Source organism: Epinephelus moara, chromosome 20, assembly GCF_006386435.1.
Source record: "Epinephelus moara isolate mb chromosome 20, YSFRI_EMoa_1.0, whole genome shotgun sequence".
NCBI classification, from domain to species: Eukaryota; Metazoa; Chordata; class Actinopteri; order Perciformes; family Serranidae; genus Epinephelus; species Epinephelus moara.
In genome coordinates, this window is record NC_065525.1 from 23,242,650 (window position 1) to 23,270,447 (window position 27,798).

The 27,798-nt window shown below is 42.7% G+C and overlaps 2 protein-coding genes across 6 annotated transcripts; one reads left to right on the top strand and one right to left on the bottom strand.

The window, feature by feature from the left end:
- On the bottom strand, window positions 1–17,680 carry LOC126408499 (zinc finger homeobox protein 3-like). The gene is made up of 11 exons (XM_050074074.1): window positions 17,356–17,680; window positions 12,858–14,562; window positions 12,237–12,775; window positions 11,886–12,099; window positions 11,118–11,225; window positions 10,873–11,003; window positions 10,576–10,686; window positions 8,919–9,069; window positions 4,000–8,801; window positions 3,200–3,865; window positions 1–3,072 (listed from the first exon to the last, which is right to left on the bottom strand). Exons 2-11 carry the CDS (start codon window positions 14,524–14,526, stop codon window positions 2,956–2,958), a joined length of 8,508 nt encoding a protein of 2,835 aa, XP_049930031.1. The 5' UTR covers window positions 14,527–14,562; window positions 17,356–17,680; the 3' UTR covers window positions 1–2,955.
- On the top strand, window positions 16,442–27,648 carry gtf3c6 (general transcription factor IIIC, polypeptide 6, alpha). Of its 5 annotated transcripts, XM_050074084.1 has the most exons (8): window positions 16,867–16,983; window positions 17,092–17,209; window positions 23,418–23,451; window positions 24,510–24,590; window positions 24,722–24,785; window positions 25,563–25,607; window positions 25,707–25,814; window positions 26,036–27,648. In XM_050074084.1, the coding sequence occupies exons 3-8, from the start codon at window positions 23,428–23,430 to the stop codon at window positions 26,158–26,160; spliced, it is 447 nt and encodes a 148-aa protein (XP_049930041.1). In that variant the 5' UTR covers window positions 16,867–16,983; window positions 17,092–17,209; window positions 23,418–23,427; the 3' UTR covers window positions 26,161–27,648. The 5 variants fall into 5 exon arrangements, with proteins under 5 accessions (XP_049930038.1, XP_049930037.1, XP_049930040.1 ...); XM_050074081.1 differs by lacking the exons at window positions 17,092–17,209; window positions 23,418–23,451 and adding an exon at window positions 16,442–16,458 and having other exon boundaries at window positions 16,911–16,983; XM_050074083.1 differs by lacking the exon at window positions 17,092–17,209 and having other exon boundaries at window positions 16,844–16,983.
- The last annotated feature ends 150 nt before the right edge of the window (window positions 27,649–27,798 follow it).

A 27,798-nucleotide genomic window follows, 5' to 3' on the forward strand; every position in this document is an offset into this window, starting at 1 on the left:
CACCAAAGCAGACTTTATTTAGCTCAGTGGAGTATGGGAAGGGAAAGGAAGAGAAACACACACCAGTAGGGGAGAACTTGGGGAGGGAGAGTATAGAGACACACTAAACCACTGGAGCAGGACATAAGGACAGGTGCACATCACAGGTATCTTTTTGGTCATCACTATGGCAACAACATATCCAGAAAAAAATGAAAAGAATAGTTTTACCTAGAGTAAGGATAACAGAGTCCCTTCACCATAGAGGACCCCAATATGTACATCTTACAGTCACTAAGATCAAGAGAATACGACAGAAATGAAATTGAAAATAATCTGTATACAAAAAAACTGCCTTTGTGGTATTTGGAATGCACATTTCTGTACAGAAGAAAGCTCATTGGTATTGTCGTAAACATTGGTTAGTTTAAGAACAAAAAAAATGACAGAGTTAGTCAGTCCACATCCTTTGGAAAGTTGACTGTGTGTCAGTCTGAGTTCAGCAAAGCTGTTGTAGCTGGACAAATGGACTAGAGACATTGCAACACAGAAAGACTGACACCATACCGCTGGAAGGTTTGGGGCTGAACTCCTTCAAATAGCTATGCAGTATCTCCATAAGTATTGAGAAGTTAATGCCCCAAGCAGGTTTCTCTAAAACTGGAAGCTTGAAAAAATATTTCTGGTATTACGAAAGCCATTTTTTTTATCTTCTGAGTATCGGGGTAATTAATAGGATACTGAAAAACAAACCTGATGGAATTGAGCCCCACATATCCATTTGTTTTCAACAGAATCAACAGAGGAGCAGTTTATCAACAGCATCACAGGTATCATTACAGTTTGTAGTCATTAAAGCCTAGTGGTAAAGCGATCAGAGCATGCATCTTTCTACAGTATCGTTAGAAACTACAGTACATTAGCAGCAAACTGGACATCCTTAAGGGCTGAAGTTCAACACTATGGTAGAAAAGAAAGAAAAATAAACTGCAACATTTCTCAAGAGAAGTAAAACTCTTTAACCGCTATATTACAGACTGCCATGGCTCTAGTTTGGGGTTTTGGTTACAGTCTCCAGTGTGCTTATGAGAGGCAGAAAACAGTAGCTTAGATATAGGGACTCCTTCCTTCTTTAAAAACAGCAATACATCGTCAAGTAAACAGTAGCGCTTTTTTTTTTTTGTAGGTCATATGGTTAAAGTATTATCACGTCTTTGGATTTTTGTCTTAAAGCATTAATTATTGTTTAGCTATTATTGTTATATTATCATTATTACAGTTAGAATAAGGACTGGTTGCAAATGAACACAGGAAGAAAGGTAGAGAGCAAAACAGGAAAGTAGGTAGGGAGGGAGGAAGAGGGAAAATAAATTAAGTGTACAAAAATAACATCAATAACATCCGAAGTTTTTCTCAGCTTTGCGCAGTAGCTCCCCATCTGTAAGTGGAAAAGGGAGCTATGTCTCAATCATCCAATGAAGTCTTGAGTCAACCATACAAAAGCTAAATACTGTACATTTACCCCTCACACTATTAAACACTTTAGTTTCAATAAGGTTTTTGTAACAATCTATTACTCAGAGGTGAAAAGCTCAGATCTTTGAAATACAGGTGTTTTTTGTAGATATCTTTTTAATACTTAGTCCAAGGTTAAACCATGCCTCTTCTGTTTTAAAAACAGAAAAGTACAGTATTAAGATCACATTTGAAGCAGAGCCATGTTGAGCTGTTGACCTGAGCATAGAAAGCTTTACATTAATCACATAACATTGGTCAGCCATTGGTATATTCAAATAGAACGGAAAGGCAGTAAGTCACCTTGCCGGAACATATCAAAGCTGTCATAATCTTTTCATAATCATGACACTATATCGAAGCAAGACAGTTTATCTCAATCCATAAGATTTATATTAAGAAACTATTACTAAACACACACAATGTAAATTTGAGTTTGGTTAAAGTTTTCATATACAGTATAATGGTTGAGTGCTATAAAAAATAGTTTGCCCCGTTCAGGACAAACTGGCCTTTACGTTCTGTGCTATTTGGGCTGTTATCCACTAAAGGAACATAGAAGGTGTACATGTACAACAGAAGACTCATCATTGGCTTGTGGAGGGTGAAGCTGCATCCTGGCACCGTATCAGTCTATTAGTACTCAGCTTACTTTTGCCAGCTGCAGATCTCACCCCTTCACCGTACAGACGTCAGCTCTGCAGTTTGTTATTGAAAACAAACATGTTGAAACTAAATCCACAGACATGTAAAATTTTGGTTACGAGCTTTGGAATCTGAGTCAGTCTTTACAAAAGCTCTATGCGAATACCTCCGTCTATTTCAAGGATATTTTTCCGTTTTTTTTTTTTTTTTTTTCCCCATCTTCTTCTTCTTCTTCATCCACTGTTAACTGCTTTGTTTTTCTTCAAGTTTATCTTTTGGAGCTCTCTATTTACACTAAAATCTCTTTGACAATTTCTTTTCCAGCCTCTTACAGACTGGCACTACTTGCTACACAGCTAGTCATCTAGCACTGTCTGGTGGAGGGCCCACTGTGAGTCTGTCGTGCAGACTGAGAGGTAGACTGCAGGTCTAGCTGGGCAGTGAGGTCACATACTTGGAGAATGCTCTTTGGCCTCTGTGGCATCTGGTTGGTTTTTATCAAGGTGGTGTTTGGTTGTAGTAAGGTGTCTGACGGAATAGGGAGAGGAGCTCTTTTCAACAAGAAAGGACAGACCAGGAAAGAGTTTAAGAACGATATGAAAAGAGGAAAGCTGTGGTAGAGAGGACTTGGTTTGGGCTCTCTCCTACTTTCAGTTGAGAGAGTTTCTCTTTGGGCCACTGTGGCTCGGCATCTTTGGGGTGTTTCGGTTACAGGTTTGGCAGCAAAGTGAACAGGGTGTGGTGGTCGACAGCAGGTGCAGGAGGGGTTTGGGGTGGATGAAGTAGAAAGAAGCAAAGGGACCGTAGTCTGCCTCTCTAAGCTCTGTCTCTCTCCCCTGCCCCTGCGGACAATTCGGCCTGCTCCCTCTCTGCAGAGTCAGAGCTCAGGCTCCTGGCCCTCTTCTCCTTGGCTCTGGCATTCTGGAACCACACCTGCAAAAAAAATTATATGAATACATTAGCCATTACCTTTAAATAATTGTTCTGAAACACGTTTTTAATCTTTAATAAACGCAGTTCAAACTGCATTTTCTCATTTATGAATATTTGAAACATTTACCTGCACCACTCGGTGAGGCAGTCCCAGCTCCTGGCCCAGTGTCTCACACTCATGTCGGTTAGGGGTACGGTGGCTCCTGTAGAAGTCTCTGAGCTGGAGTACCTGGAAGTGGCTCATCTGTGTCCTTTGGCGCTGCTGCTGTTGTTGCTGCTGTTGCAGACTTTGTGTCTCACCCCAATCTGAGCTTGGACCCCCAGATCCCTCAGGACTAGGAGACCCTTGGTCAGCCATACTGGAACCCTCCTCACATGGGTACTCCTCGTCCTCCTCCTCATAGTCCTCATCCTCCTCTGGGTTGTTCAGATCAGTGTGTGACGATAAAGAGGTTACAGGCAGCTTCACAGTTGACTCTTTGTTAATGATGACATAGCCATGGTTTGGGATGAGGTTGGAGGAGACAGACGGGCCCGGTCTGTCCATGACAGATGACAGAGCCATCCCAATCTGCCCGTTGGATCCATTACTCATCGATAAGTTGAAGCCCGCTCTTTCAGCCTCTGCCCAGTGGCGTGACCTCATATGGGCATCCAGAGCGCTCTTTACCTTGAAGAGAGCCCTGCAGAATGGGCAACGCAGGTGGTTCAAACCCATGCTGAAACTGGATCCTGGCCCCACTGATCGGAACTGTCCTTTTCTCTCTCTGGCCCGTGTATTTTGAAACCAGACCTGTGAGGGAAAGACCAGCATTTTTTAAAATTCCAGATACACAAAAGCAACAAGTCATTTTCTATACATGGCTTTCTATTTCTCTCTCTCAAAAACATTGACATAATCAAACACAGCAAACATCCATAAAATACCTGAACCACACGTCTTGTGAGGCCTACATCCCGTGCAATGCCTTCCAGGACTCCTCTGGTGGGGTTAGAGTCCATACTGTAGCGCTGATACAACACTTCAAGCTGTTCTGGAGTGATGGTGGTTCTCTGACGCTTATCCCTTCGATGCTCTTCCTCAATCTCTCTATTGCCCCTTTGGCCTTCAAAGCTGGTTTCTGACATTAGCTTTGAACTCTGCTTCATCTGTGTCAGGGAACTTTGAGAGAGGCTGGTGAGGGTGTTGCTTGGGTGATCAGAGAGTGTGTTCTTAATTTGTATGCTGTTTAAATGTGAAATCATAGGATGTGTGGGATTAGGGTGCATCTGGGACATAGCTCCTGAAAGCATTTGACTGGCCATTAGGGTGTGGTTGGGGTGGAGCATCATATAAGGCATGGTTCGGTCTGTAAAGCCAGAGTGGAGAAATTGGACCTGGGATTGAGCTGCCAGAAGGTGCCTGGTCTGATGCTCCTGCCACAGCTGGAATGAGGGCAAGGACATTGGGCACAGGCTGCACTGGAACTGAGCCTGGGTTTGGGGTTGGAGCTGTTTTTTTGGCTGGGTTTCAGTGGATAGGCCAGAGGTGGCATCAGGCACCCGACTGTGGCTCGTTTCAGACTCTGGAGCAGCAGGGAGGCTGGGTGAACTATCACCAGGCTTTTCAACAGCTTGATCAGCAGGAGGGCTGTGGGTATGCCCCTGGCTGGAATGAGCTATGGACACGATGGTGGTAACTGTTTTTTGAGAAGAGGAGGAAGAGTGAGTCTGGGGTCTTTCTGAAGTACTTTCTGGCTGCACATCGGGCTCAGGTTGTGGAGAGGACCCTGTTATTATGGCCTGAACAACTTCCTTACGCTGGATGTCTGCATCTGAAATTCCATTTTGAGTTTGAACAAGACCTGGGCTCTTGTTAGCCTGAGGAGGAATTGTTTTATCTTCTTGTTTCCCAGTAACAGGTGTTGGTTCACCTTTGGCTGTTGGATGCTCAGTTTCTGTGCACTGAGAGGAAGAATCAAGGACTGGTGAGTCAGGGGTGCTGTAATACTCATAAGTCAGATCCATGGAGTTTTCATTCTGAGATTCACCTTGTCTTTCATCCACACAGCTGTTATCCCCAATATCACCATCATCATCATTCTTGTAGCAGCCATTTCTCTGTTTGTGAATGTTGTCAAGCTGGTTCTTCCCCTCTAATCCATCATCTGTGCCCCGGTCTTGATTTTTGCGGGCTCTCTGCCTAGCATTTTGAAACCATACAACAATGACTCTGTTAGGGAGAGACAGCAGAGCAGACAACCTGTCATATTCTTCCTCTCTAGGATAAGGAGTAGCCTCAAACACTCCCTGCAGGGTCTCCAGCTGTTGCTCCGTGAAGCGGGTTCGGGAGGAGCGCCGGCCCCTATGGAGCTCTCCTCTCTGGAGCTCTGTTGTCTGGGGCTGTGAGGAGGTGTTGGCTGTAAGGCCTGGTGACAGTGAACATGGAGACATTGTCAGAGGCTGGTTTTGTGCTACTTCCTCTCTGGACTCCTCCAGGGCTGTGGTTGGGGGGTTATTAAAATTGTAAGGGGAATCCTTGTCTCGCTGGCGCTCTTTAAATAAGGTGTTGCGAAACCAGTGTTTGATGACTTTATGAGGCAGACCAGAAAGAGCAGACATCTTGTTAATCTCTTCATCACTGGGGAGGCTGTTAATATCAAAGTGTTTCCTCAGAACAGTCAGTTGCTCCTCAGAGATTCGGGTTCGGGTTCTCTTACTCTGTTGGTCAAGTATTGTTGGGCTGACTTGAGGTTGCTGTCCTGTTTGAACGGGGCTGGGCTGAGATGGTTGAGCCAGCAGCGCAGGATTGAGCTGTGGAGGCTGACCTTGCAAAGCTGGGCTGAGCTGGGGTGGCGGGACTAGCAAAGCTGGGCTGAGCTGCGGCTGTTGCCCTAGCAGTGTCGGGTTGAGTTGAGATTGGTACAGCTTGGCCAACTCAGGGTTCACACTTGAGTCTAACCAAGGTTGGGGCTGGAGACTCACAGACTGCATCATAACTGGAGGGAGAAGAGGAAGGTCCATGGGAAAAGGAATGGGAGGTAGGGGGAGCTTAGGTAAAGGTAGTGGGGCTATAGGAAGTTGGGGCAAGGAAAGAGGAAGCATAGGTATTTTAGGTAAGGTAAGCGGTATGGAGTTAGCTGGGGGTGTGGTATGAGAAGAAGCTGTAGCAGATGTGCTTGAGATGGCTGCTTCTTGTTGTGGGTTTTCTTGAGGTTGAGAAGGAAATTGAGGAGAAGAAGGTGCGGGGGCAGTTGGTGTCGGTTCAGCTGGAGTACATGTTTTGGTTATGGGATCTGAAAATGAGGGTGCAGGTGATGGTGCAAGAGTTTTAACTTGAGGCATAACTGGTTCTGATGCTGGTTCTGATTCTGGGGAAGGGGCTGGGGCAGCAGCTGAAGCAGTTGAATTCTCCGCAGATTTCGGCTGTGTGAGAGGGTACATCTGGTCATACTGCAGCCTGTATTCTCTGGAAAACCTCTCCAGTGCAGGAGTGGGAAACAGCATCCTATGAATGTACTCCCGGTGGCTTTTTAAAATCAAGGCATCTGAAAAAAACTTGCCACAGTCTCTACATTTTTCTCCTCTACCACATCCTTTCTCTTTGTTTGTGGATTCCTCATCTTTCTGCCTTTTCTCTTGTGGAAAGTTTTCTATCTCCCTGTTGGCCTCTACTTCTTTGTTATCCTCATTACAGCCGTCCATCTTTTCCTCCTGTAGTCCACTAAACTCAGCTCTTTGTTCATCTGAGCATACCTCCATCTTGTTGATATGAGAGCATTCTTGTTTCTCCAGTATCATATGAGTTGATATCTGCTGCTGGTGTCTGTGTCTACTTTGTATGTATTGCAGTGCCAGCTCATAGCCATAACTCTGCAGCAGGGCTCGAAGAGGCTCCCCGTTCACAGCAGCATAGGGCACTCTGGGAGGAGGACACTGCAATCCCAGAAGATTATATGAGGATGAATCTGTTTCTTCCCTCTGACTCTCATTTTTAACAGCAGGAGCAGGCATTCCTTCTTTTTCTTCCTCAAGACTAGAACTGCTTTGTTCTCTTTCTGACCTGTTGATGGAGGATCCACTGCAACCAGCTTCAACCTTGGCTTCACACTCAACAAGATCTTTTGGTTGGCTAACAGCTGGGTTTGAACTTTGTCTCTGGATTTCTTTCTCATCTATGCAAGGTTGGTACTCCTTTTTATCTTCTGCCTTAACCTGTTCTTTTAGGATGGAATTGACAGACACCAACTGACTAAGTTCTAGACTCTTAACAGCTAACTCTGGGTTAAGATTCATGTCTCCTGACAAGTAAAAGGGCAGAAGAAGTTGCTGCTGCAGAGAGAGCAAGTTCTCTGGTGCCAGAGGGAAGTGTTGTTTAAGAAGATTCTCTGTCCCTATGGGAAGGTGCTGCATCAATTGGGACTGGAATAGAGCTGTGTGTTGTTGTAACTGAGCTTGGGCCTGCGCCTGAGCCTGGGCTAACTGCTGCTGTTGTATTAACATTAGCTGGTTTCTTGATGCTATAATTTCCGCCACTCTCTTTTTAGCCTGCTGGCTGTCAGTTGGGTTAGAGAGCGCTGGCTGGGCCTCGGCTGCTAAGCCAGCGCCTAATAGTAAAGAGGTTGAAGAGCTTACTACATCTGGCCTCTTGGTGAAAGGCAAACTCTTGGATGTTTCTTCTCTGGTGGTAGCAGCCTGAGTAGCAGTGGTGGGGACTGATACTGGAGCAGATACACTTGATGCTGGGGTCTGTGGTGCTGAGTTCTGGGCAGCACGAGCTCTAGTCTGATGAAGGACAGAGCGAAGATGTATGTCCAGTGTGGAGCTCTGGCTATAGCCCACTCCACACAATCGGCAGCGGTAGGGTCTAGGATCTGGGCCACGGGGAGCCTCAGGGGCAGCAACACCTGTGCCAGAGTCCTGCAGGGCTCGTCTGGCCCGATGGAGATGGCTCACAGAGTTATAGTGGACCAGAAGAATTGTTTTCTGAGTAAAAGATTCAGAGCATATTGTGCATTTGTAGGGCCTGGTTGGATCCAGATATCGGTCCATTGTGGGGTTCGAACTCTTTTTGACAAGAGAGCTGGAAGTAGGTTCTGATATGATCTCCTCATGTGGCCCTTTCTCTGGCTCAGTTAAATCCTCCTCACCTCCATCAGCTTCACCAATCATGTCTTTCTCTTTTAATTTTACTTCCTCTTTTTGTTCCTCCTTTCCCTCCATGCCTAGTGCTTCTTCCTCTATCTCTTCATCCTCATCCTCTCCTGCTTCTTGACCCACTTGAGGTGATAAACTAAAATCTTGTTGAACTGAATTTTTATTATGCTCCATGTACTGAGCAGTGTGAGGCGGCAAGAGTGTATTCTGCCCGTGTGTGTTGTCCAGCTGCGAGTGTGTGTTCTGCATGTGTCTCTGCAGGGCCTCCTGACTGCGGCATTGTCTAGAACAGAGGGGGCACTCTGTCGCCGCCCTCATGGCATGGTACTGCCAGTGCAGCTGGAGCTTCTCCTGAGTGGGGAACGCCAGGCTGCACCTGCTGCAACGGAACCGGTAACCATGGCGATCAGAGAGGGGAGGGAGGTCGCCGGGCGGAGAGGTGGGCGGGGAGGAGGGGGGTGTCTGAGTTGGGGACTGAGGAGCCAGTCTGCCATTGGAAGGGTGAGTGGTGTTGTCTTCTAGGGGTGGGGTGAGAAGAGCTGTGACATCTTTGGGTGCGGCTACATCTCCCTCAGTGTTCTCCACTGAAATGCCTGCAAAATGCATACAAACAGTAAACAGTAAATTTTAAATAACATTAGATCAAGGAGACAATGTGTTTTCAATCAACTGCTATGACACCTAAGTTTTACGATGCGTTTCATACCAACCTTTGTTTTTCTGTGAATCAACTGAGGCACTGGTTTCAGCAGTGTCGGAACAATTTGCATTGTTATCCTTGGTGTTTTTATGTTTCTGAGTATCATCTGTCTGTGGTTCCGTCTGCAGCTCAGGCTGCGGTTGTCCCATGGGTGGTGTGACCTGGAAGAGAAAGAAATTTAATGATCTGTCAATTTTGTTTTCCTTTTGGTTTTTATTGCAACTTATACTCTGTTGTTTTACCAATTCAGACCAAAAGAAATATGGGATATTACCATATTTCCTTAATCCAATGTTATGAATAAAACATTTAATTGTACAGCATAATAGCAAGCAAATATCAAGATGTATAAACATGAGTGCCTGCACACCCTGTCCTAATATCATAAAACATTAAAGTGTGAATCTGTAAGTGTATCGTTACATCTTGCACCTGCCTGCACAGCATTATCGACAGCAAGGCACATCAATTTGGTAATAAGTGTATATGGTTGAGATATGTGGCTCTGCCCTTCAGCTCCCTACGACACCCTCCAACATGCCCCAAGGGTTTAATAAAACTTTACTGAGCTGAATAATGAATTTATTTAAAATCATTCTTCATATAGAAAACCTCCATCTCCACAGCTTCAAGCACTGAGAGCAAATACTATATCTATGCGAACAGCTAGCTACCCTTAGGAAAGAACGGGCAGCTAAAGATGAGATTTACATGACAAGAGTTTTCTCTGCGTAACAGCTTCATAAGAGAGAAAGAGAAGAACCACACACACACACATACACACTGCAGAGAAAACTGAAGGTCAGGCTTAATCTAGAGAGCGTAATTGGAAAGCAAGGTACATAATGGCCATCATCACCTCAGTCTGAATTAATGAACCTCAATTACTATCAGAGAGAGTGAGGGAGGGGTAGGAGGGGAAGGAGGGAGGACGACGGTGGGGGGGTAAGGGGTGTAGAATATGAAAAAGAGAGAGAGCAGGGAGAGGGAGGGAGAAAGTATGGGGCAATGAACAAAAAAAAACTGCTTCGGAGAGGGAGAGAGTGAGTAAGGGAGGGGTAACGCATAAGAAATTGAGAGAGAGCTTGGGAGAGACAGAAAGGGAGGGGCAGGGACAGAGATTGCTGAATAGGAATGATAGGAGTAGCTGGAGGGGGGAGGGAGGGACAGCAGAGGGGAGAAAGGGTGAAAAGCAGTCAGTCAAGTGGAGGCGAAGAGCGCAAGAGACAAAGGCCACTTAGCATACGGGCCAGGGAGATGGAGGATGGTGATGTGGATAGATGACCAGTCTTTGTTAGTTGGAGAGACACAGTAAAAAGCATGGGGGCCCCTTTTTAGCTTGACTGCACTTCTGGTAATAGAGGGCTACTTAAACATGCATTATAGAAAGACTGGCTTTTCCCTCACTCACTCAGTCAAACCCTCTCTCTTCCACTCTAAAAGACGCGCATACACATACACACCGAATGCACGGCTGCATCAAAGATGATAGCGGGGAGCTACTTAAACATGCATTAAAAAAAGCGCTGCCTTTCTCTCTGGTGCCTTCTTAATGGAATTGTCTCCCTACATTTCACTCTCCCCCATCCCCCATCGCTTTGCCTTCTCGTTTTCTTTTGCTTCCCGACAAACGCAAATACAACAAATACACACTTGCATACACTTACTGTGCTGATGAGCTTGTCTACACAGTCCTGCGCCACACTGTGCACATGTGTGAGATGCTGTCGAAGGTGTGTGTGTGGGAGTTTAACCTGGCACAAAGGGCACTGGACAGTCTGAGAGAGGCGAGAGAGGAGAGAAGTGAGAAAAAAGGTTAAAAAGTGTTGAATTAGAAGGCTGAAAGAGAGCACAGATGTGCATGTCTGTTTGTTTGTGGGGTTACACGAGAACTGAATTTATTGTGACAGTTTTATATTCACGTGGACACACTTAAATTATTAAAATGTGTGTCCACTGCTCACCTGCTGGTTCTCATTTTGCTGGTGTATTCTGGGGCGTTTGGTTGAGTTTTCCATTTCCTCGCTTCCAGAGGATGGACGCTTGACTGAGGGCAATGACTCCCTTTTTTCTTGTTCCTCCTCCCTTGTTTCATCTTCAAATAAACATTCATAACATGTAAACATATTGATATTTACTATGTATGTAAAATATTATCATGCTATCATTTGAGTTAACTGTAGGTTGTAGAATGTTGAAGCAGCCGTACCCGTCTCCTCAGACATCTGTTTTGACCCCATGTTACATGTGTCTTTGGTTGTGTCCAAAGGACCAGTGGTGGTCTCACTGAAAGTTTCCATGTCCTCACTGAGCTCTCCTGGGGACATGACAAATAATCATGTTACACAAACACTGTGCTTCATACAATATGTTCTCACAAACTATCAGGCTAATTGTAGTTTATATTATCCTCTAGATAGCATCCTTCAAAAAGACCAATGTCTTTGGGCCACACTTCATTCTTCTTGCTTGCCTCCATACACTATTGATCAAGTATTGATTCTCCATTAGATTCTCCTCAGAGGTGGAGTAGAGGTAATATGGACTTACAACACATCAGTTCACCTCGATAAGTCTTAATCCGCACATGGACAAATCGCAGGATACACTTAATTTACAAGTGAAGTGCTGAACTACTAATTTTAGATGTTTTGCCAGCAGTTCAGACAGACTCTCCAGACGATGCAAATCCAGTGTTTTATCTTGAGCAGACTGGTGACGAGCCTCCACCTCCCCCATTCTTATCCAGGGGATTTGTATTGGTCCATTGATTAGCAGGTGCTAGTTAGCTGTTGTCAGGGGTTATTGGGGATATAACAAGGATGTGTATCGACAAATCAATTTTCTTGATCAATATCTCACCAACAGCCATTACTCATTTTCTCTCTCTTTTCATCTTAATCCCCTGCCTGCTCTCTGACGTCAGCAAGCACATGCAACATGAAATCAAATACGGCCACAAGGTTCATGTTCTCACCTGTGACACCATCAGGGCTTTTCCTGATGGTAAAAATGGCTGCCAGCTCCTCTCCACCCATTGGTTGCAGCTGTAGTAGCCCTTCCCTCTGCTGATGGGTTGCGGTTTGACTGTGTTTCAGTACTTGGAGTTTAGAAGAGGAGGAGTGGTTGCATAATAGACAATGGAACAGCCACGAACCTCCATCAACCTCACCATCATACTGCTGCAGGAACTAAAAACAATGAGGTAGAAAGGAGTGAATTAAAGTTATTATGGTTGGTTTACATCTAGTCTGATTGTCATATATGTTGTTTCAAATGCTGCTTGCATGTCCAAAGACAAAAAGGTTATTATTGAGAGTGTACTGACTCGGTAAACCCGGACGCTGGCTTCGTGGTGTGAACTGAGGGAATGTCCTCGTAACTTGTCCAAACTGCTGGTCATGTAGTCACACAGGTTGCACCTCAGCTGAACGGGGTTGCCCTTGGCAATAAGGGCGGCCCCCTCCTGACCCCTGTCCCCACCCTCCTGGAGGTGAGCAGCGAGCTGGTACCGGGTGCGGTGTCTGTCAGTCTGGCAGTGCAAGGAGAAGTTAGCCCTCAACGGGGTGGTGTAGCCGCACAGCCTGCAGTGGCAGCCACCAGCAACCAGGGAGCACCACTCAGACTGGGGCAGAGAGCGAGGGGCGTTCAGGTGCTGCTCCACAGACTCTATGCTGTCGGACGAAAAGCAGGAGCAGACAAGGCATTGAAACACACCCTGGGAGAGGGGTTCAGTGGGGGACAGAGACGGGGCTGGAGGGGGAGAGGGAGAAGGGGAGGGAGAAGGAGTCAGTGTAGATCCAAGGGTGACTGGCTGTTCTGTGACTTGTTGACTGGTCAGCCGCATGTTCAAGGAGATCTCGGCACCTGAAACACAGAAAGAAACCCAGTAAGAATGTGCAAATCTTTAAAATTTTTATGTTGGATAACAGCGAGATGCATTACTCACCTGTGTTTTGTAGGTGTTTCAGCTGCGGGGCAAGACTCCTGCAGTGAGACAGATAGTAACCTCTCTGGAGCCGTAGCATGTTATGTGTGTGTTTCTCGCTGGTGGTGTGTATGCGCAGGTTGCGGGCAATGCTGGTCTCATAGTCGCACACATCACACCGCCACCGCTTACCATGAGAGTGAGAGTGTGCAGGTGGTGTGAGCTTGGTGGGTTGGGTAGTAGGTGTGGGGATAGAGAGTGGGGGCTTGTACACGGGCTCATCCACTGCGTGACCGTTGGAGGAGCCGCTATTGTTGGTAATGTGAGAGGTGTGCATGTGACCATTCGAGTGTCCCCCACTTTGAACGTTATTAAGGTGTTTATCCGACTGCATGTGTATGCTGAGGTTGCCTTTCGATGAGGTAGCATAGTCACACACCTCACAGCGGTAGGGCTTGTAGCCACAGGCGTAGGTTTCACCACGGGCCAAGCGAGGATGGGGTTTCCCCGAACTGCAATATCCACACACACCTCGTGTTGCACCGCCACACACACACTTTCCCCCGGAGGCGCCACACACACACTGGCCTCCAGTCTCCGGATGTTTCTCTTTCATGTGGACTTGCAGTGTATGCTGAGACTTGTAGTGCCAGTTACACTTGGGGCATTTCAGCGTCTTGCAGGAGTTGCGTGAGTGCATTATGGTCATGTGACTGGTCAGTGAATTAGGAGAGAGGTCTTGGTTGAGGTTTTTAAGGACAGCTTCTTTCTGTTCTTCTTCTTTGTCTCTCTCGTCATCCACCTCTGTGTCTAGCTGGCTGTCATTTGGTTCTGGAGCTTTGGCACCATCTCCATTGGAAATGGAAGAGTGAGGAACCCCTGCCGGCCCATCATCCTCAGCAGGTGTACTGGCAGGTTCCATACCTGCCAGTGGAAAAGCCAGAGTAGACTGCTGGGACTTAAAGCTCTGAGGAAACCCAGAAATCCAGCCCTGATCTCCCTTAATGTCTTTTACCTCTGTCTCGCTCAGCAGGGCAGAAGAGGAGGACGGACAAGTGAAGTGCTTTGGAGAGGTGGAAAGAAAAGGGGAGGGCTTTGGAGAGGTGGAAGGAGTGGGGGAGGGCTTTGGAGAGGCGGCTGTTTTGCTGTCGAGTGTGCCACTGGCCTTTGCAGTGCTGGAAGAAGAGCTGTGCTGGCTCTGTTGAGGTAATAAAGAACATTTGGATTTGGTTTGGCTTTGGTTTGAGATGGCCTCCTCCTCTTCCTTCTCCTCCTCTCCGCCTCTGCTGCTAAGGGCTGCTGGGAGGCCCCCTGTAACTGACGCCTCTCCCACACCTACACGCACCTCCCCTTCTTCCTTCCTTTGCCCTGACAAATATCCCTCCCCGAAGTCTTCCTTCATCCCCTGCTTTTGACACACTCCATTCTCCTGTGAACGTCGGCCTCCTTCTTCCTGCTCACCTCCCTGGGTCTCTTCTCGAGCCTGGGACCCCTCTGCGCCCTCCTCCTCCTGCTGTGGCAGGGTCAGGGGCTCTTTGGCAGGGGCCATGGCTGAGGTATGAGAGGATGACCCCTGCTCCGGAATGACCGCTAGGGTCAGGAGAGGAAGAGATAAAGCCTGGGGACTGAGGTCAGCATCTCTTTCCTCTCCTCCCCCTCCATCCCCTCCTCCTCCCTCACCGCTGTCCATACCAGAGGCTACAGCTGCCACGCATTACTACCCCACCTGTGTTTCAGATACAGAGAACAAGGAGAAGAGAGGAGAGTCAGAGACAGAAGGAAAGTGAAGGGAGAAAAGAGGAGAAAATGAAATACATGAGTCATGTAAATGATATTGCATAACAGTGGAAGCCATTGATTACAGTCCCTGGATAGCATCTGTTCAATACTGCCTTCACAGTGCGCAATACAGAGGCTGGTTACTCAGGGGTTAGCGTTAGCCCTTAATGGGAAAATCAATAGCATGAGCGCTAAACTAGGTAGAGGAATGCGGGTAAAGGCTACACAGGAGGTCTATAATATTCCTCAGGGGATAGGATTAAATAAAGAACTGAATGCTTCTGAGCTAAAGGGCTTCCACTAAATTGCCACACTTAGATAAAAGCGGATAAAAGAACAGTTTTTAAAGCCAGTGTATCAGTCTCTGTGCATGGGTACAGACATATTATGAGAGGGAACAGGATCTGTTTGGCACGAGCCATTTTATAGCACGCAGTGCAAACACAGGGGGTGGTCACAATGTAATAAACACCTGTATAATCTAATTTACTCCAAAATACAACAAATACTTTTAAGATTATACAATTTTTGTTATGATTTCAGACAGATGTTGAAAAGCTGGTAACATTTGAAGCAGTATTTAGTGGCCTTGCAGTGCAGTGTATTATATTCCTCCTTACTGAATATGTATAGGATTATGGACACTTCCTGTAAGTTGCATTGCTTGCACATGATAAATATATCCTACATAAACACTGAAACAATGATGTCTACATTAAAATAATAAATCTCTTCTTGTATTAAACTGAAACTTTGTGTATCATGCACTTAGAGTCAAAAGAGCTGCAAAGATTAATCCATTAGTTGTCACCTATTAAATTAATTGCCAAAAATTTTGATTTCAAGTAATTGGTTGCAGTAATTTTTTAAGAAAAAAAGTCTACATTCTCTGATTCCAGCTTCTAAAATGTGATTATTTTCTGGTTTCTTCCCCCCTCTATGACAATAAACTGAATGTCTTTAAGCTGTGGACAAAACAAGACATTTGAGGATGCCATTTTGGGCTTTAAGGAGGACTGATCAACATTTTCACCATTTTCTGACTTTGTACAGACCAAACAACTTATCGATTAATCAGGAAGATAATCGACAGATCAGTCAACAATGTAAATAAACCTTAGTTGCAGCTCTAATAGTTAATGATGGTGGAGTGTTTATAAGACAATTTAAAGCAGTGTTTAGATTAATCTCTATTTCAAGACTGAAATTTTAATTTAATTAAACTAGGAGGAATGAGCTATGGTATTTTGACATACAATAATGACCATAAACATTAAGGTTCATCATTAAAATCGCCAAAAATTAATCAGTGAGGTTTCACAAATAATCTTAATCACCAGCATAATCATGCATCACTAGAGAGATTTCCTAAAAAATGACTCGGGCCTCTCCTCCTCTTCGGTTTCTTACTGACAGATGGATGCCAGATGAGGCAGATACGTCTCTCTTACTATGTGTGTGTGTGTGTGTGTGTGTCCCACAATCTCATTACTGACCTTTTTTAATCAAAGAGAGACCTTAATGTACCCTTTCACCTTCTCCTTCAACCAACCAACCCCCTCCTCCTCCTCCTCCTGCTTAAACACTCTCCCTCTCCCCCTGTAGCCACCCCCCTCTCCCTTCTCTGCACCTTAAAGATATATGGCTCATATCGGCACTCTGATAGTGCTTTAATGTACTGTGTTTATGTCACAGGCCACAGACCCTTGCCCACTGCAGCTGTCCACTGTCCCGCCGGAGAGCGCTGAGGGCCCGAGCCTGCCTGCCAGCAGCTGAGAACAGTCTCTAATCTGATAAAGATTTTCATTTACACTGCAATCAATAACCCGGGTCTATCGGCAATGTAACTATTTATACAAACATTCCTGGCTCTCTATCGATCACAAGTGCGGGAAACCATCATTTAACAACGTGTGTGTACATCTATGTGTGTGTGTGTTAATGGGAGTGAATCCTGTTGGGCACTGCAAACTGATTCTGATCATGTCAATTAGGCACACACACACAAAACACCTAAAATATTACATTTAATAAATGAAAATATGAGTGTATATGGCATTTTTGTTATCAGGTGTGCATGGTACAGATTTGGCAACATATAACAATGGCCAAACCAACTAAAAGTGTGTCCTCTGAATCTCTTAGGCTGGTGTGTGTGCGTGTATGTGCGTGTGCGTGTGTGCGTGTATGAGAGAGAAAGGAGAGACAGGGGTGTGAAGGGGAGAGAGAAAGACACACAGAGAAGAGTTGTGTGTGGCTATACTTTAGGAAAATGCATTTTGTTTGTCTTTGTAGGACCTGGATAAATACAGCTGGACATGGACAAACACTGTTTTGCGTGAGGACCCCGCACACAGCCTACACCAAGGTAATGGCACTGAGCTGTATTATGCATTATTCTGGGAAGCATACTGTTGAGAATACCGGACGGGCAGCGACTTGAAGTTCACTCCCCGTCTCTGTCTGTGTTGTCAAGCCACTGACCAACACTCCAGCCTGCAGACTACTTCAGCCTTTGTTTACAGTGGACCGCACCGTACCACACTCCGATTCAGCCCAACCAAAGAGTGATCGCGTTCAGTCTCCAGTAACAGGTGACTCAATGCACAAGCAGATCAACAAAAGCTCGATTTGTGCGGGTTTTACAGGCTGCACTAACCAAACACCCCCTTCCCTCCCCACCGCCGGGAGCTTTGCTTCCTCCCGTCCCTTTAATATCGTAAACAAATGGTAGACTTACATTTCTGCAGCGGCTCTGGTACAAAGCTCCGTACGCTGAATGTGTAGTAGTCCAGAAAACAATCGTATAGAGAGCCCACTCATTCCTTATGAATGATCCTCTGCGTTTTTACGGAGCCAAGGAGGAAAGGGAAAAAAACGGGGAGAGGGAGAGAGAGCAGCGGGGTCCAAGTTGTTACCAAACAACAGTGTAATTAAAGCTACATATAGGCTGTAGTAAACAGAAGATGGGGGACGGAGGGGTTTGTGCGAGCTCCAGAGGTAGAATGAGTTCTGATCACTGTGGGGGAAAAACACTTGGCTCTTTATTCCTGCTAATTAGTTTCCTTCAAAAAATGGCTGAGATTACGCCCAGTGCGCATGTGCGTAATTGCGCAGACACCGCTAATTAGCCCGTTTGGATCAATAGGATTCCGCGAGAGAGAGAGAAAAGGAGAGAAGGGGAGGGAGGGGGAGAGGCTACAGGGGACGCATAGAGAGGACAAGGGGAGAGGAAAATATTAAAAAGTGCGAGAAATTACAGCTGAAACGTTGAATTTTAACACAAATAGAAACATTGTCGCCGAAAAATCCATGAATACATTTTACATGTACGTGAAACCAAATCCTAACTGATTTAAAACATGTATAGAGATATTAATATCGCAGAAAAAATCTAAATTTAGACATGACAAAATATCACGAATTACAATAAAGTCAAAATAAAGTCAATATTGACCAAAAACAGACACAATTGGCTTTTTACAGGGTTATAATGATGCCAGAAAATATGCCACAAAATGCGACACTATCACCGTGATTCACTGTTGAGGAATACAAGCACACTGCCAGGCCCTGGAGGATTATTTTACCAATATTATATTGGCATTTTGTTTGAGATAAAACAAACATCACACGCTCAAATGTATGCATTATGTCCCAAACTTAAATCTCATTATTTTATTGAAATATTTAAATTCCTGTGGGATACTCTACCTGCTTTGGAAAAGTTATATCTTGTGATAAACGCAAGGTTTTGACAGACTCATAGGGTATTCGTGTGTAACAAAGAGATTTAAAAATAAATGCTTAAAACAAAAGGCAAAATAAGACTCGTCTGAATATGCGTGAATATGAAATGAGACATTGCACCTTTTGGACAGAGGCTGCAGGTCTGGGTTTCGGGCTTTGCTGGGTAATTTTCTCATTTTACAAGACAAAAAATATATACTTGAGCGTTAATTGATGTGTCCACTTCTGTGTTTGTCATCACAGAAGACCTTTAGGGTTTTTTTCTACTTAGGCCGTCCCATCCTCACCACTCGGGTCTATTGTTATGATAATACTATTGTGAATTTCACGCTGGATGTGCAATCTGTCGATCGTCCATATTTTAGAAGGTGAAACTGCATTTATTTGTAAGATCAAATAGTATCCTTTTACTTTATTAGGCTTTGATTGTCAAATCTCACCTTGTCCTAATTGTATGGATATAAATTTTAGAAAGGTGTGAAATGTTACAGCTGAAGTCCCTATGGAGAAAAATATAGGAATATTGCAGTTCTACCACAGAATATAAAAAAGGCTATAGCATTAACTGCAGTACTATCAGCTCACTGTTGCGTGAAACAACCGCACATACAAGGCCATATCGCAATCGTAGGCTACATGAATATTAATAATGATATTTCGCTGTGTTGGTTTTGAGAGTACTGACGTTTTGATTTTTGGCTTATCTTGGTTTGGTTTGATTATTTCCTTGCAATTGTGCAACTATAAATATGTAAATGGGCAATTAGTAAAGAGCCAAATGATTTGCCCCTGCGTTTGTAGAGCATCCAATAATTATTTTACGATTTGAAAACGTTTAAAGTGATTGTCTGTCTGGCACATGCCAGCAAGCCAAGATTGCAGGTTATCACAAACATAAATCAGGGACTGTTGTGTTGTCTTTATGCCTACATGGAGATTTTCTGTTGTTGTTATGGCTGCAGTTAGAACGGTGACAATTTTATGTCGTTTTATGAGCAAAAGACAATGACAGTGAATGGTGATATAATTTTAAGGCTGGTCCATATCACTCTGTGTGTGTGTGTGTGTGTGTGTGTGTGTGTGTGTGTGTGTGTGTGTGTGTGTGTGTGTGACAGAGATAACCATTTATCTGCAACGTGCATCATTGTCTTATGGGGTTTGAATAACAAGAAAAATGTTAAAATCATAATTGAAGCAAAAGCAATATGGGGATCAGCTGTTTATTTATTCATCCTTATATGTGCATTTATCAAGTGCATATATTTTAATGCTGTAGTGTATTTAAAACACATCAAATTTGTGCTTCGAGAATAACCTGCAAACAGATGTGACGTCAGGGAAAAATGTTTTTAAAAAAAGATTCTGATATATATATGGAGCTTATTTGAATTTCATCATAACCAAATTACCTCACCATAGTGCTGCGATACGATAATAAAATGCTTTCAAATCATCCCTCATATTATTTGCACCACTGCTCCTTGATGTAAATTTCTATTCGTGTTTGCAATTACATTTTTGGCCCCATTTAAAACAATAAAAAAGGCACACATTTGATTTCTACCTTCACGTGCGAGGGATGAGTCACACACTGTGTTTGCGGTTCACAATTAATGTACACAGAAACACACAGTCCTCCCCAAAGCAGTCCTCACACAAAGTCACATTTTTACAGACTAGAATAAGATACAGTGGAATAATTCTCCTGATGTACGCCTTGAGAAAGTCCAGCACAGATATGAGAGGAGACGCTCCCCCTAACTGACACTGCGACTTCATTTCCGTAGTGATAAATATAGAATTCTAATATTTTACCCATATTAAAGCTCTCATGTGAGTGTACATTTACATTTGCAATTTACACACGCACCCACACACCGTACTTTGCATACACACTCAAACATGCACCGGCCGTACTGTAAAACGCACCATGCCCTCAGGTGTATGCCAGAGGTTGTTGTTTTCACTGTAATATATAGTTAGCCCTTCCACCAATTTACCCTGTCAGTGCTAATGGGGCAATTAACCACCATGATACCCCCCAGGCAGGAGGAGAGCCAAAAGCTCCCCAACTCCAAACTTGTCTTTATGACATTTATATGACAAAATGTGGGGGAAGCTGGGGACCCATCTGACACCTTGGAGGGTCCTTAATGTCACTACCCCCCCTGGCCCCCGCCCCTTTCTGCCCCAGGGTATGGCACTGAGCAGGAAGTGTAATACATCATGTACAGGAGAGGCCTCGTCCAGGAGGGAGAAAACTTTGCACTCTGCGTCCGAGGCTTCAGTGGGGCAACTCTGATTTACACACTGTGTCCACTTTGATTCTGAATGTAAACTGGCCTTTACAGCAACACACACACACACTCAGCAAACACACTCCAACTTGACCTCTCCCTTTATTTAAGCCTTTTTGGTGTCTATAAGTCCCTCTATCTTTGTCTCTGCTCACATTCCCCCTGTCCTTCTTGCATCCCCAAGGAGGCAATAACCTCCCTAGCAAGTGCTTCCCCTTGAGCCGTTGTCATAGTAACTTGTGGACTGGTCGACATGACAACCCCACCATGGTCCAGAGATAGATGATAGGCCAGAAATGGGGAGGGAGAAAGCACATGGGGGATTTGCACCCCCTTTAATTTGGTTTGCCTGATTCTGATTCAAAATATTTTTTCTCGCTCTCTGTGAGGGTGAGGTTCGCTCAGCGTCAACCTGCTTTACATTTATACAGGTATTTACAATTACTGTCGGCGTCGGAGTAACACCGCTTAACTGTTAGGCTACCTGCCTTGGTCTACAGCACCTGGATGGACGTGTAAAAAATTGTAATAGTAAAAATATGAATCTATTTAATGTTGTGCTGTTTTCCTCTCCAAAATTACTAAAACAGAGCTGATAAAAAAATCCAAGCAAATTAATATAAATGTCGAATGCAGAATACCTATGTGTTTTTACACTCTGCCCTTTTTAGACATTAAACCGTCTGCTATTTACTGTTATCAACAATGTCCGTAGGAGGAAATGCAGATATCTGACAGACCAGGACCATAAAATTGAACCCCCGTCCTCTCAAGACTCCATTTCCCACCCCAGCATAAATTTATTGTCATACCACGATTTAAACAGGTTCAGTATTACTACAGTTCAGTCCGTCATTCATGGCTCCTTCTCAAACAAAATGCAAACATTTGCCAGAACATTTAATGAGAGCGTAGGTTTTGGACGGAGACGGGGAGTCAAAATTTGCCCATCTGACATTTAATTTCTGCATTCTTGTGAATTTTTATGCACAAATTTGCACCTTTTCTGCATCAATATATGGTGTAAATATATTTAATTTTTGTCTAAATAAAAGGACTCTGTTACTGTCATGTTATTGTTGAAGGGGACAAATGCACACGTCCTAAATATTCAGGGCAATGTTTCCCCTGTGTCCCTCCTGAAATTTGCTTACATGTGTAAAAGGCACTACAGTAGCTAATAGTTGACCTCGTAGCGTCACACAAATACATTTCACTTCATTTGTAACATCTTCTATTTATTACAACCATCCTGTTTTTTCTAATTAACCAGTGGGATTGTCCTTTAAGTGGAGGGTTCAGTGAGAAAAACTGTCCTTGCGACAGAAATCCCGAGTGGAATGATGAATTTCAACCAGCATCAGGGGTGCTGCCCCTCAGCTGACCCTGATCTCTGACCCCCGTGTACAGGGTAGCACACTAAAAGAGATATGACCCATAAGGATCGATATGTAGCTTTATTAATCAGGGCTATTAAATAGATATTATATTCCAAATGTATCAGATATCTTTTATATATCAAATAAGAGCAGTTAAGCATTTTGAGGCCAAAAATATAAAAAACTAAATGAAGACTAGTGATTGATAAATGAACAAATATTGAACGTGTCATCTTAGAGGCTTCATTATTCTGTTGGTGAAGAATTCCCTGGCTTTAAACATTGTTCACCAAAAACAGCAATTTAATTTTTTCTAAATTTGAAATAGATATGTGTTATTTGCCAAAATCCAATAGCATAAGCAATTTAAATACTGGAGAATTCCCCAGCCCTTAATAAAACTGATAGAAATATGTGTGAATCACAAAACATCTTTAGCTTAAGAATTATATTATATGTCCATACCTGTTATCATAATGATAGAAATAAATTTATAATTACAGACTGAAATTTTGGCCTTTGATGTGTGTGTATTAAGAATAGGTTTGGCCTTACACCATCACTTGTCACAAAGATCCCGAATTCTGTACAGTCACTGCTGTCCTGCTAAAACAAAACTGGAAAAACTCAGGTGACCTCACACACATGTTCATTATCACCAAGCTAAATGGTTTGATTTTGTGCTTAATTGTTTGTTTCTTTATTGTGCACTTTGATGACGATTCATTCATACCCCCTGTTTCTGTTTAGTTTTGGATATGTGTGATGTGTGTGCTTGTTTTGGTTTTTGTTGCCTCTGCCTTTTGACGGATGAATTTCTCCTCGGGGATCAATAAAGTGTATCGTCTCATTTCATCTCATCTCATCTCATCACCTCCGCTATGGCCTCCTGCAGGAGGACATTAATAACATTAATGTTAGATGTGGATGAGTGTGCCTACAGGTAGCCAATATTTAGATCCAATCATACTCAACCATAAGTAGAATGAAGAAATAGATGGATAGATAGACAGACAGAGAGAAAGCCAGACAGACAGATACACAGGGAGACAGACAGACAGGGAGATGGATAGGTGGGTGCAGGGGGCGGACGGAGGAGGGAGGAGGATTTCATTGTTATTCATTCCATTTCCAGTTCACATTAAATGGCTTTGCAACAAAACATGCAACAAAAAAACTGAGCAACAGCGCCCCTCGTTGTTCGGAGCCCGGAACTGAAAATATGCGAAGCAGAAAAAATATACTGGGCTTCTCGGGCACCGTACATTCGCGGAAGTTGTCAAAACACTATTTAGCAAGAAAGAACTGGCGATTTATGTGGATAAAACTACATGAAAGAGTATTACACTAATTTCTATAATTTATTTTTATTCAAGGACTATCAGCATGGACGATGAATGGGAGGAGGAGGTAAGAAAAACCGTTAGCGGACAAACGTTTACAGCAGAGCGGTACCAACATTAGCTTCATGTGGCCAGCATGCTAGCTGACTCATGTTAGACGGTCCTGATAGGCTTATAATAACGACTGCTTTAATTTTGGCGTTCGTTATGGTGTTAACTTTAACCTTATAACAGAGAGTTTAGAGGACAAACCTCCAACTAAATATTGGTTTTGGTTGTAGGGTGTGTTAATATTGGCTCCTTTACGTGAACGTGTTTGAGAATCTCAGTGAGAAGTCATTCATTTCCATACTTGCCATATTTCAACAATATGTTGTCTCTATTCCAAATGTAGTGGCATATTGGAATCAGTTTGTAAATGATACATATTAGATGAAGGTATAGATGTCTACTTACAAATACCTAATTGTGAATAAGGTTAAGGAGGCGTCCTTCAGAATTATTAATAAATATTACCCTGCCAATCCCTACATGCAGAAATACAAAAAAGACTTCAACACAAACTGCTCTTTCTGTAATGAACATCCTGAAACTGCTTTACACCTTTTCTGGCATTGTTCTCACACCAAGATATTCTGAAAGGACTTTTGCAGATTTATCATGGGCCATATCTCTAAAGACTTAACATTATTATCAGAAAATGTGTTTAGTTTCCTCAAATACTCAAAAAATGAAGACAAAACTTTTTTATAATTAATTTAGTATTGTATACATGAATGTACGTTTAGCAATAATAAACCTCATATTGGTGTTTTTCTGAAGGATGTTAAATACTTTATGAAACTGCTCTTTGATTCAACCAACAACGACGCTATTAAGACGCTTGACATCTGTATGTCTTATAATATCTTTGTGTAGTATGGTATCCCCCTGGCTGCCTGTTATTGTTATTTAAGTGTTTGTATACTCTCAACTGTAGACACCCTGGCAATTGAAATAGTTAACTTTATTTTAATGACTTTATTTTTTATCTTTTAAAATATTAAAATCGTCCTTTATTTGCAGCAAGTGAAGTCGCTGTGTACATTTCTAACTTAAAACCTTCTTGTCTATTTGCATGTTTAGGAGCAGCTTGTTGTAGTGGAGCTCTCTGGTATAATCAGCAACGACTTCCTATCCAAGTGTCGGGGAACATGCAAGATATTGGTGAGTGTCGGATGTTAATGCATTATGTTTCAGGAAGAGAAAAGGCACCATGCATGACAGAAACATTGACAGTGTACAGTATGTCTTTCACTGCAGCAGTCACTAAGTAAGATTTTGTCCCTGTGCGACAGGATATCGACAGCGAGAAGCCCATGATGCAGGTTGGACAGTATGTGTTTGCAGGGGAATATGAAGGTAAGAATTAACGCTGCAACAATTAATTGATTTATCAATTAGTTGTCAACTATTATATTTATTGCCAACTGATTTGAGAATCTTTTTAAGTGATTTTTTTAAATATAAAACAAGTCAAAACTCTCTGATTCCAGCTTCTTAAATGTAAATATGTTCTGGTTTCTTTATTCTATGACAGTAAACTGAATGTCTTTGAATTGTTGACAAAACATCATCTTCTTCTCTGGGAAAAACTGAATGACATTTGTCACCATTTTCTGACATTTTATGGACTAAACAACTAACTGATTAATCAAAAAAATAATCAAGAGATTAATCAACAATGAAAGTAATGGTTTGGTTGCAGCCCTAGTAAAAATGAACTTCAAAAATGCATACAGACCACTTGTAGAGCTTACCTGACTTGTGTCTGCTGTAAAAATAAATTTCACTCTCCTCCTTTCCCTCTTTTGAAAGCAAGTTGTCATGTTTCATGTTATAATCATGACTCTTACAACACCTTCAGAGGGTCATATTCTATCCTGAAACTCAGTCACTACTGCCAGTGATTGAATTTTGTGGTTTCAGTAATGAATAGTCCAAACTGCACCATCAAAAGTCTCATAATTGTAGAGTCAACAACATTACTCTATTGTTTGCAATAGATGGTATGGAAACAGAGGCACATAGAGACTATTTTTTCAGCACAAAGGAGCCTCCGTGAACTCCTAATAGATTTTATCATCAAAAAATATATTTTAAACAGAATTTTTACTTACTATCCTTCGATCTTCAAAGATGCGTTGGGAACTTGTGTGCTGTTCGAGGAGGGACCACCAAAAGGTAAGGTTCTACATATATTTTTTTAATGTTTATTGCTGTGTTTTATGTTGTTTTTCCTACTTTCTTTTGTTAATTTTCCATTTTGACGCATGTCTGCAGGTAAAGCTGACAGCGTTCCAGATCTCAAGTACAAGTGTCACACCACGAAGAAACTGATGATGCAAAGAATCTTTCTCGTCGAGAAAAAAGAAGGCGAAACCAGCACAGGTAAGACAGAAAAGCTAAACTCTCATGTTGCAAAATCTGTTGTGATTTCTGTTTATCTAATACAGATAATATAAGTTCTTTTTGTGACAGATTTTCTACAATGTTGTTTTCCAGACGTAGATTGACCCAACTCTTTTTTAATATTATGCAGCTTTACAAAGAACCAACTTTTTGCACAACATCGTGTAAAACCCTGAATGTGACCTTTTGTATTGTCCCAGCAGGGAGTGGTGATAGTCGTGAACAGATGGACACACCTGGTCAGTCCAATCAAGACAAAGACAAAGATTACAAGTCAGGAGACAATATGGACAACATAGATTTGGAAGACTCGGCAGTGGGCTGAGATATGGAGGCTTTGCTATATTACGACCCGGTGTAGAGACACCAGCATCTGTGAGGCTGTGAGGGACTCCATGTCTGAAACAGACAATTCAGAGACAGTTGGATTTCAGCAATAACAAGGAGAGGACTACGTTTTATTGTGATGTCTTGTGTGACAGTCCTTTCCCAGAATCATGTACTGCCTCTTCTTCACTGTACCTCAAAATAAGTGAATTTAATATTTGATGTGAAACATAAATACAGTGAAATGACACCTAAAGAGAAAACATGCTTTTACAACTCATCATGTAAATCCATTACTTTCCTTCCACATATTGGGGGAGGGGGTCTTGGGAAAGGCTGTTACAGAAATGTGGCCGGTGACCTCAGCTTAGCAGCAGGAAGTCCTGTCATTGTGCCTCTGTGATATAAACCAGCAGAGGGAGAGAAATCTGCTTTAGCTGCAAAGTTATAGTAGAGATGTGCTCATTGTAGAATGAGACACTTACACATTTATAGAAATGAGAACAGTACTTAACGTAAAAAGATGAAGTCATTATGTTTTTGATTTGTGATAAATTGGTTTTATCAGTGGCACTTTGACTACTGATTTACAGTGTTAAAGCCAACATCAATAAAGGCTTTTTGTTTTTACATTAAAAACTTGCATTCTCCATTTCTATCTCAGGGTGTCTGCAGGTCCGTAAAACATCTTAAAATATTACATTCAGTTTCATAAATATTAGGCCTTCAAAGTCATGAAATAGTCCTACATTTTATAAAAACATTTTATCTGATTTATCAATCTTTCAATTTCTTTGTCAAAATGAGTCATGATTTTTGTGTGACTGAACGTCCACATTTCTAATGTTAAAAATCTGTAAACATACCACTGAACCAACTTTATACTTGTACTTACCTGTTGGCAAAATGTAGATAAACCTAACTCACCTACCTCTTCACAGGACCACATATATAGGCCACTACTTAGCTTTATGCCATAATGTTTTTTAAATCAATGCTTCAGTAAGGAAAAAGAATCTTTGTATAAAAATATGTCTTAAATGTTGTTAAAAATCATCTTTAAAGGGTCTTAAATAGCATGTAATTTAAGTGTCTAATACCTGTACACCCTGTGTCTTAAATGTATTTATTGAATGACTTATTGTGTTGGGTTTCTTTGTCGTGGGATTTTAGCCACAGAACATGTATGTGAATTTTGCTTTTTTCATTTACATAATAAGCGACAAAGTACTCTCTAAACATACCACTGAACCACCGTAATACGTGTCTTACCTGTAGGCAAAATGTAGATTAACCTAACTTGCCTGCCCTTGCATGGGACCACATTTATAGACTACAGCTTTTCTTTATATTATGTATTTTTATTCGTATTCAGTGCTTCAATGAGAAAAGGGGATTATTTGTCCAAAAATCTGTCATAAATTTAGTGAAAAATCATCCAGAAAAAGTCTTGAAATGCATTAAATTGATGTGTCTGACACCTGTAGACACCCTATGTCTTATATGTATTTATTTATTGATTGATTTAGTGTGTTGTGGTTTTTTGTTTTGTCATTGTTGGATATCAGCCACATAACGTGTGTGAATTTTTGCTTTCTTCATTTAAATAATAAGTACTGGTTTGATGCAGCTGTTG

What these genes read in the sequence shown, in the direction of transcription:
- LOC126408499 (XM_050074074.1), bottom strand. Translation starts at nt 14,526, where the DNA reads ATGGACAGCGGTGAGGGAGGAGGAGGGGATGGAGGGGGAGGAGAGGAA. An exon ending in GAAACACCTACAAAACACAG is followed by an intron (nt 12,776 to 12,857) that starts GTGAGTAATGCA and finishes TCTGTGTTTCAG; the next exon opens with GTGCCGAGATCTCCTTGAAC. An exon ending in TCACAAGACGTGTGGTTCAG is followed by an intron (nt 3,866 to 3,999) that starts GTATTTTATGGA and finishes TTTCCCTCACAG; the next exon opens with GTCTGGTTTCAAAATACACG.
- gtf3c6 (XM_050074080.1), top strand. Translation starts at nt 16,888, where the DNA reads ATGCATTTTGTTTGTCTTTGTAGGACCTGGATAAATACAGCTGGACAT. An exon ending in GGGGAACATGCAAGATATTG is followed by an intron (nt 24,591 to 24,721) that starts GTGAGTGTCGGA and finishes CCTGTGCGACAG; the next exon opens with GATATCGACAGCGAGAAGCC. An exon ending in CGAGGAGGGACCACCAAAAG is followed by an intron (nt 25,608 to 25,706) that starts GTAAGGTTCTAC and finishes GCATGTCTGCAG; the next exon opens with GTAAAGCTGACAGCGTTCCA.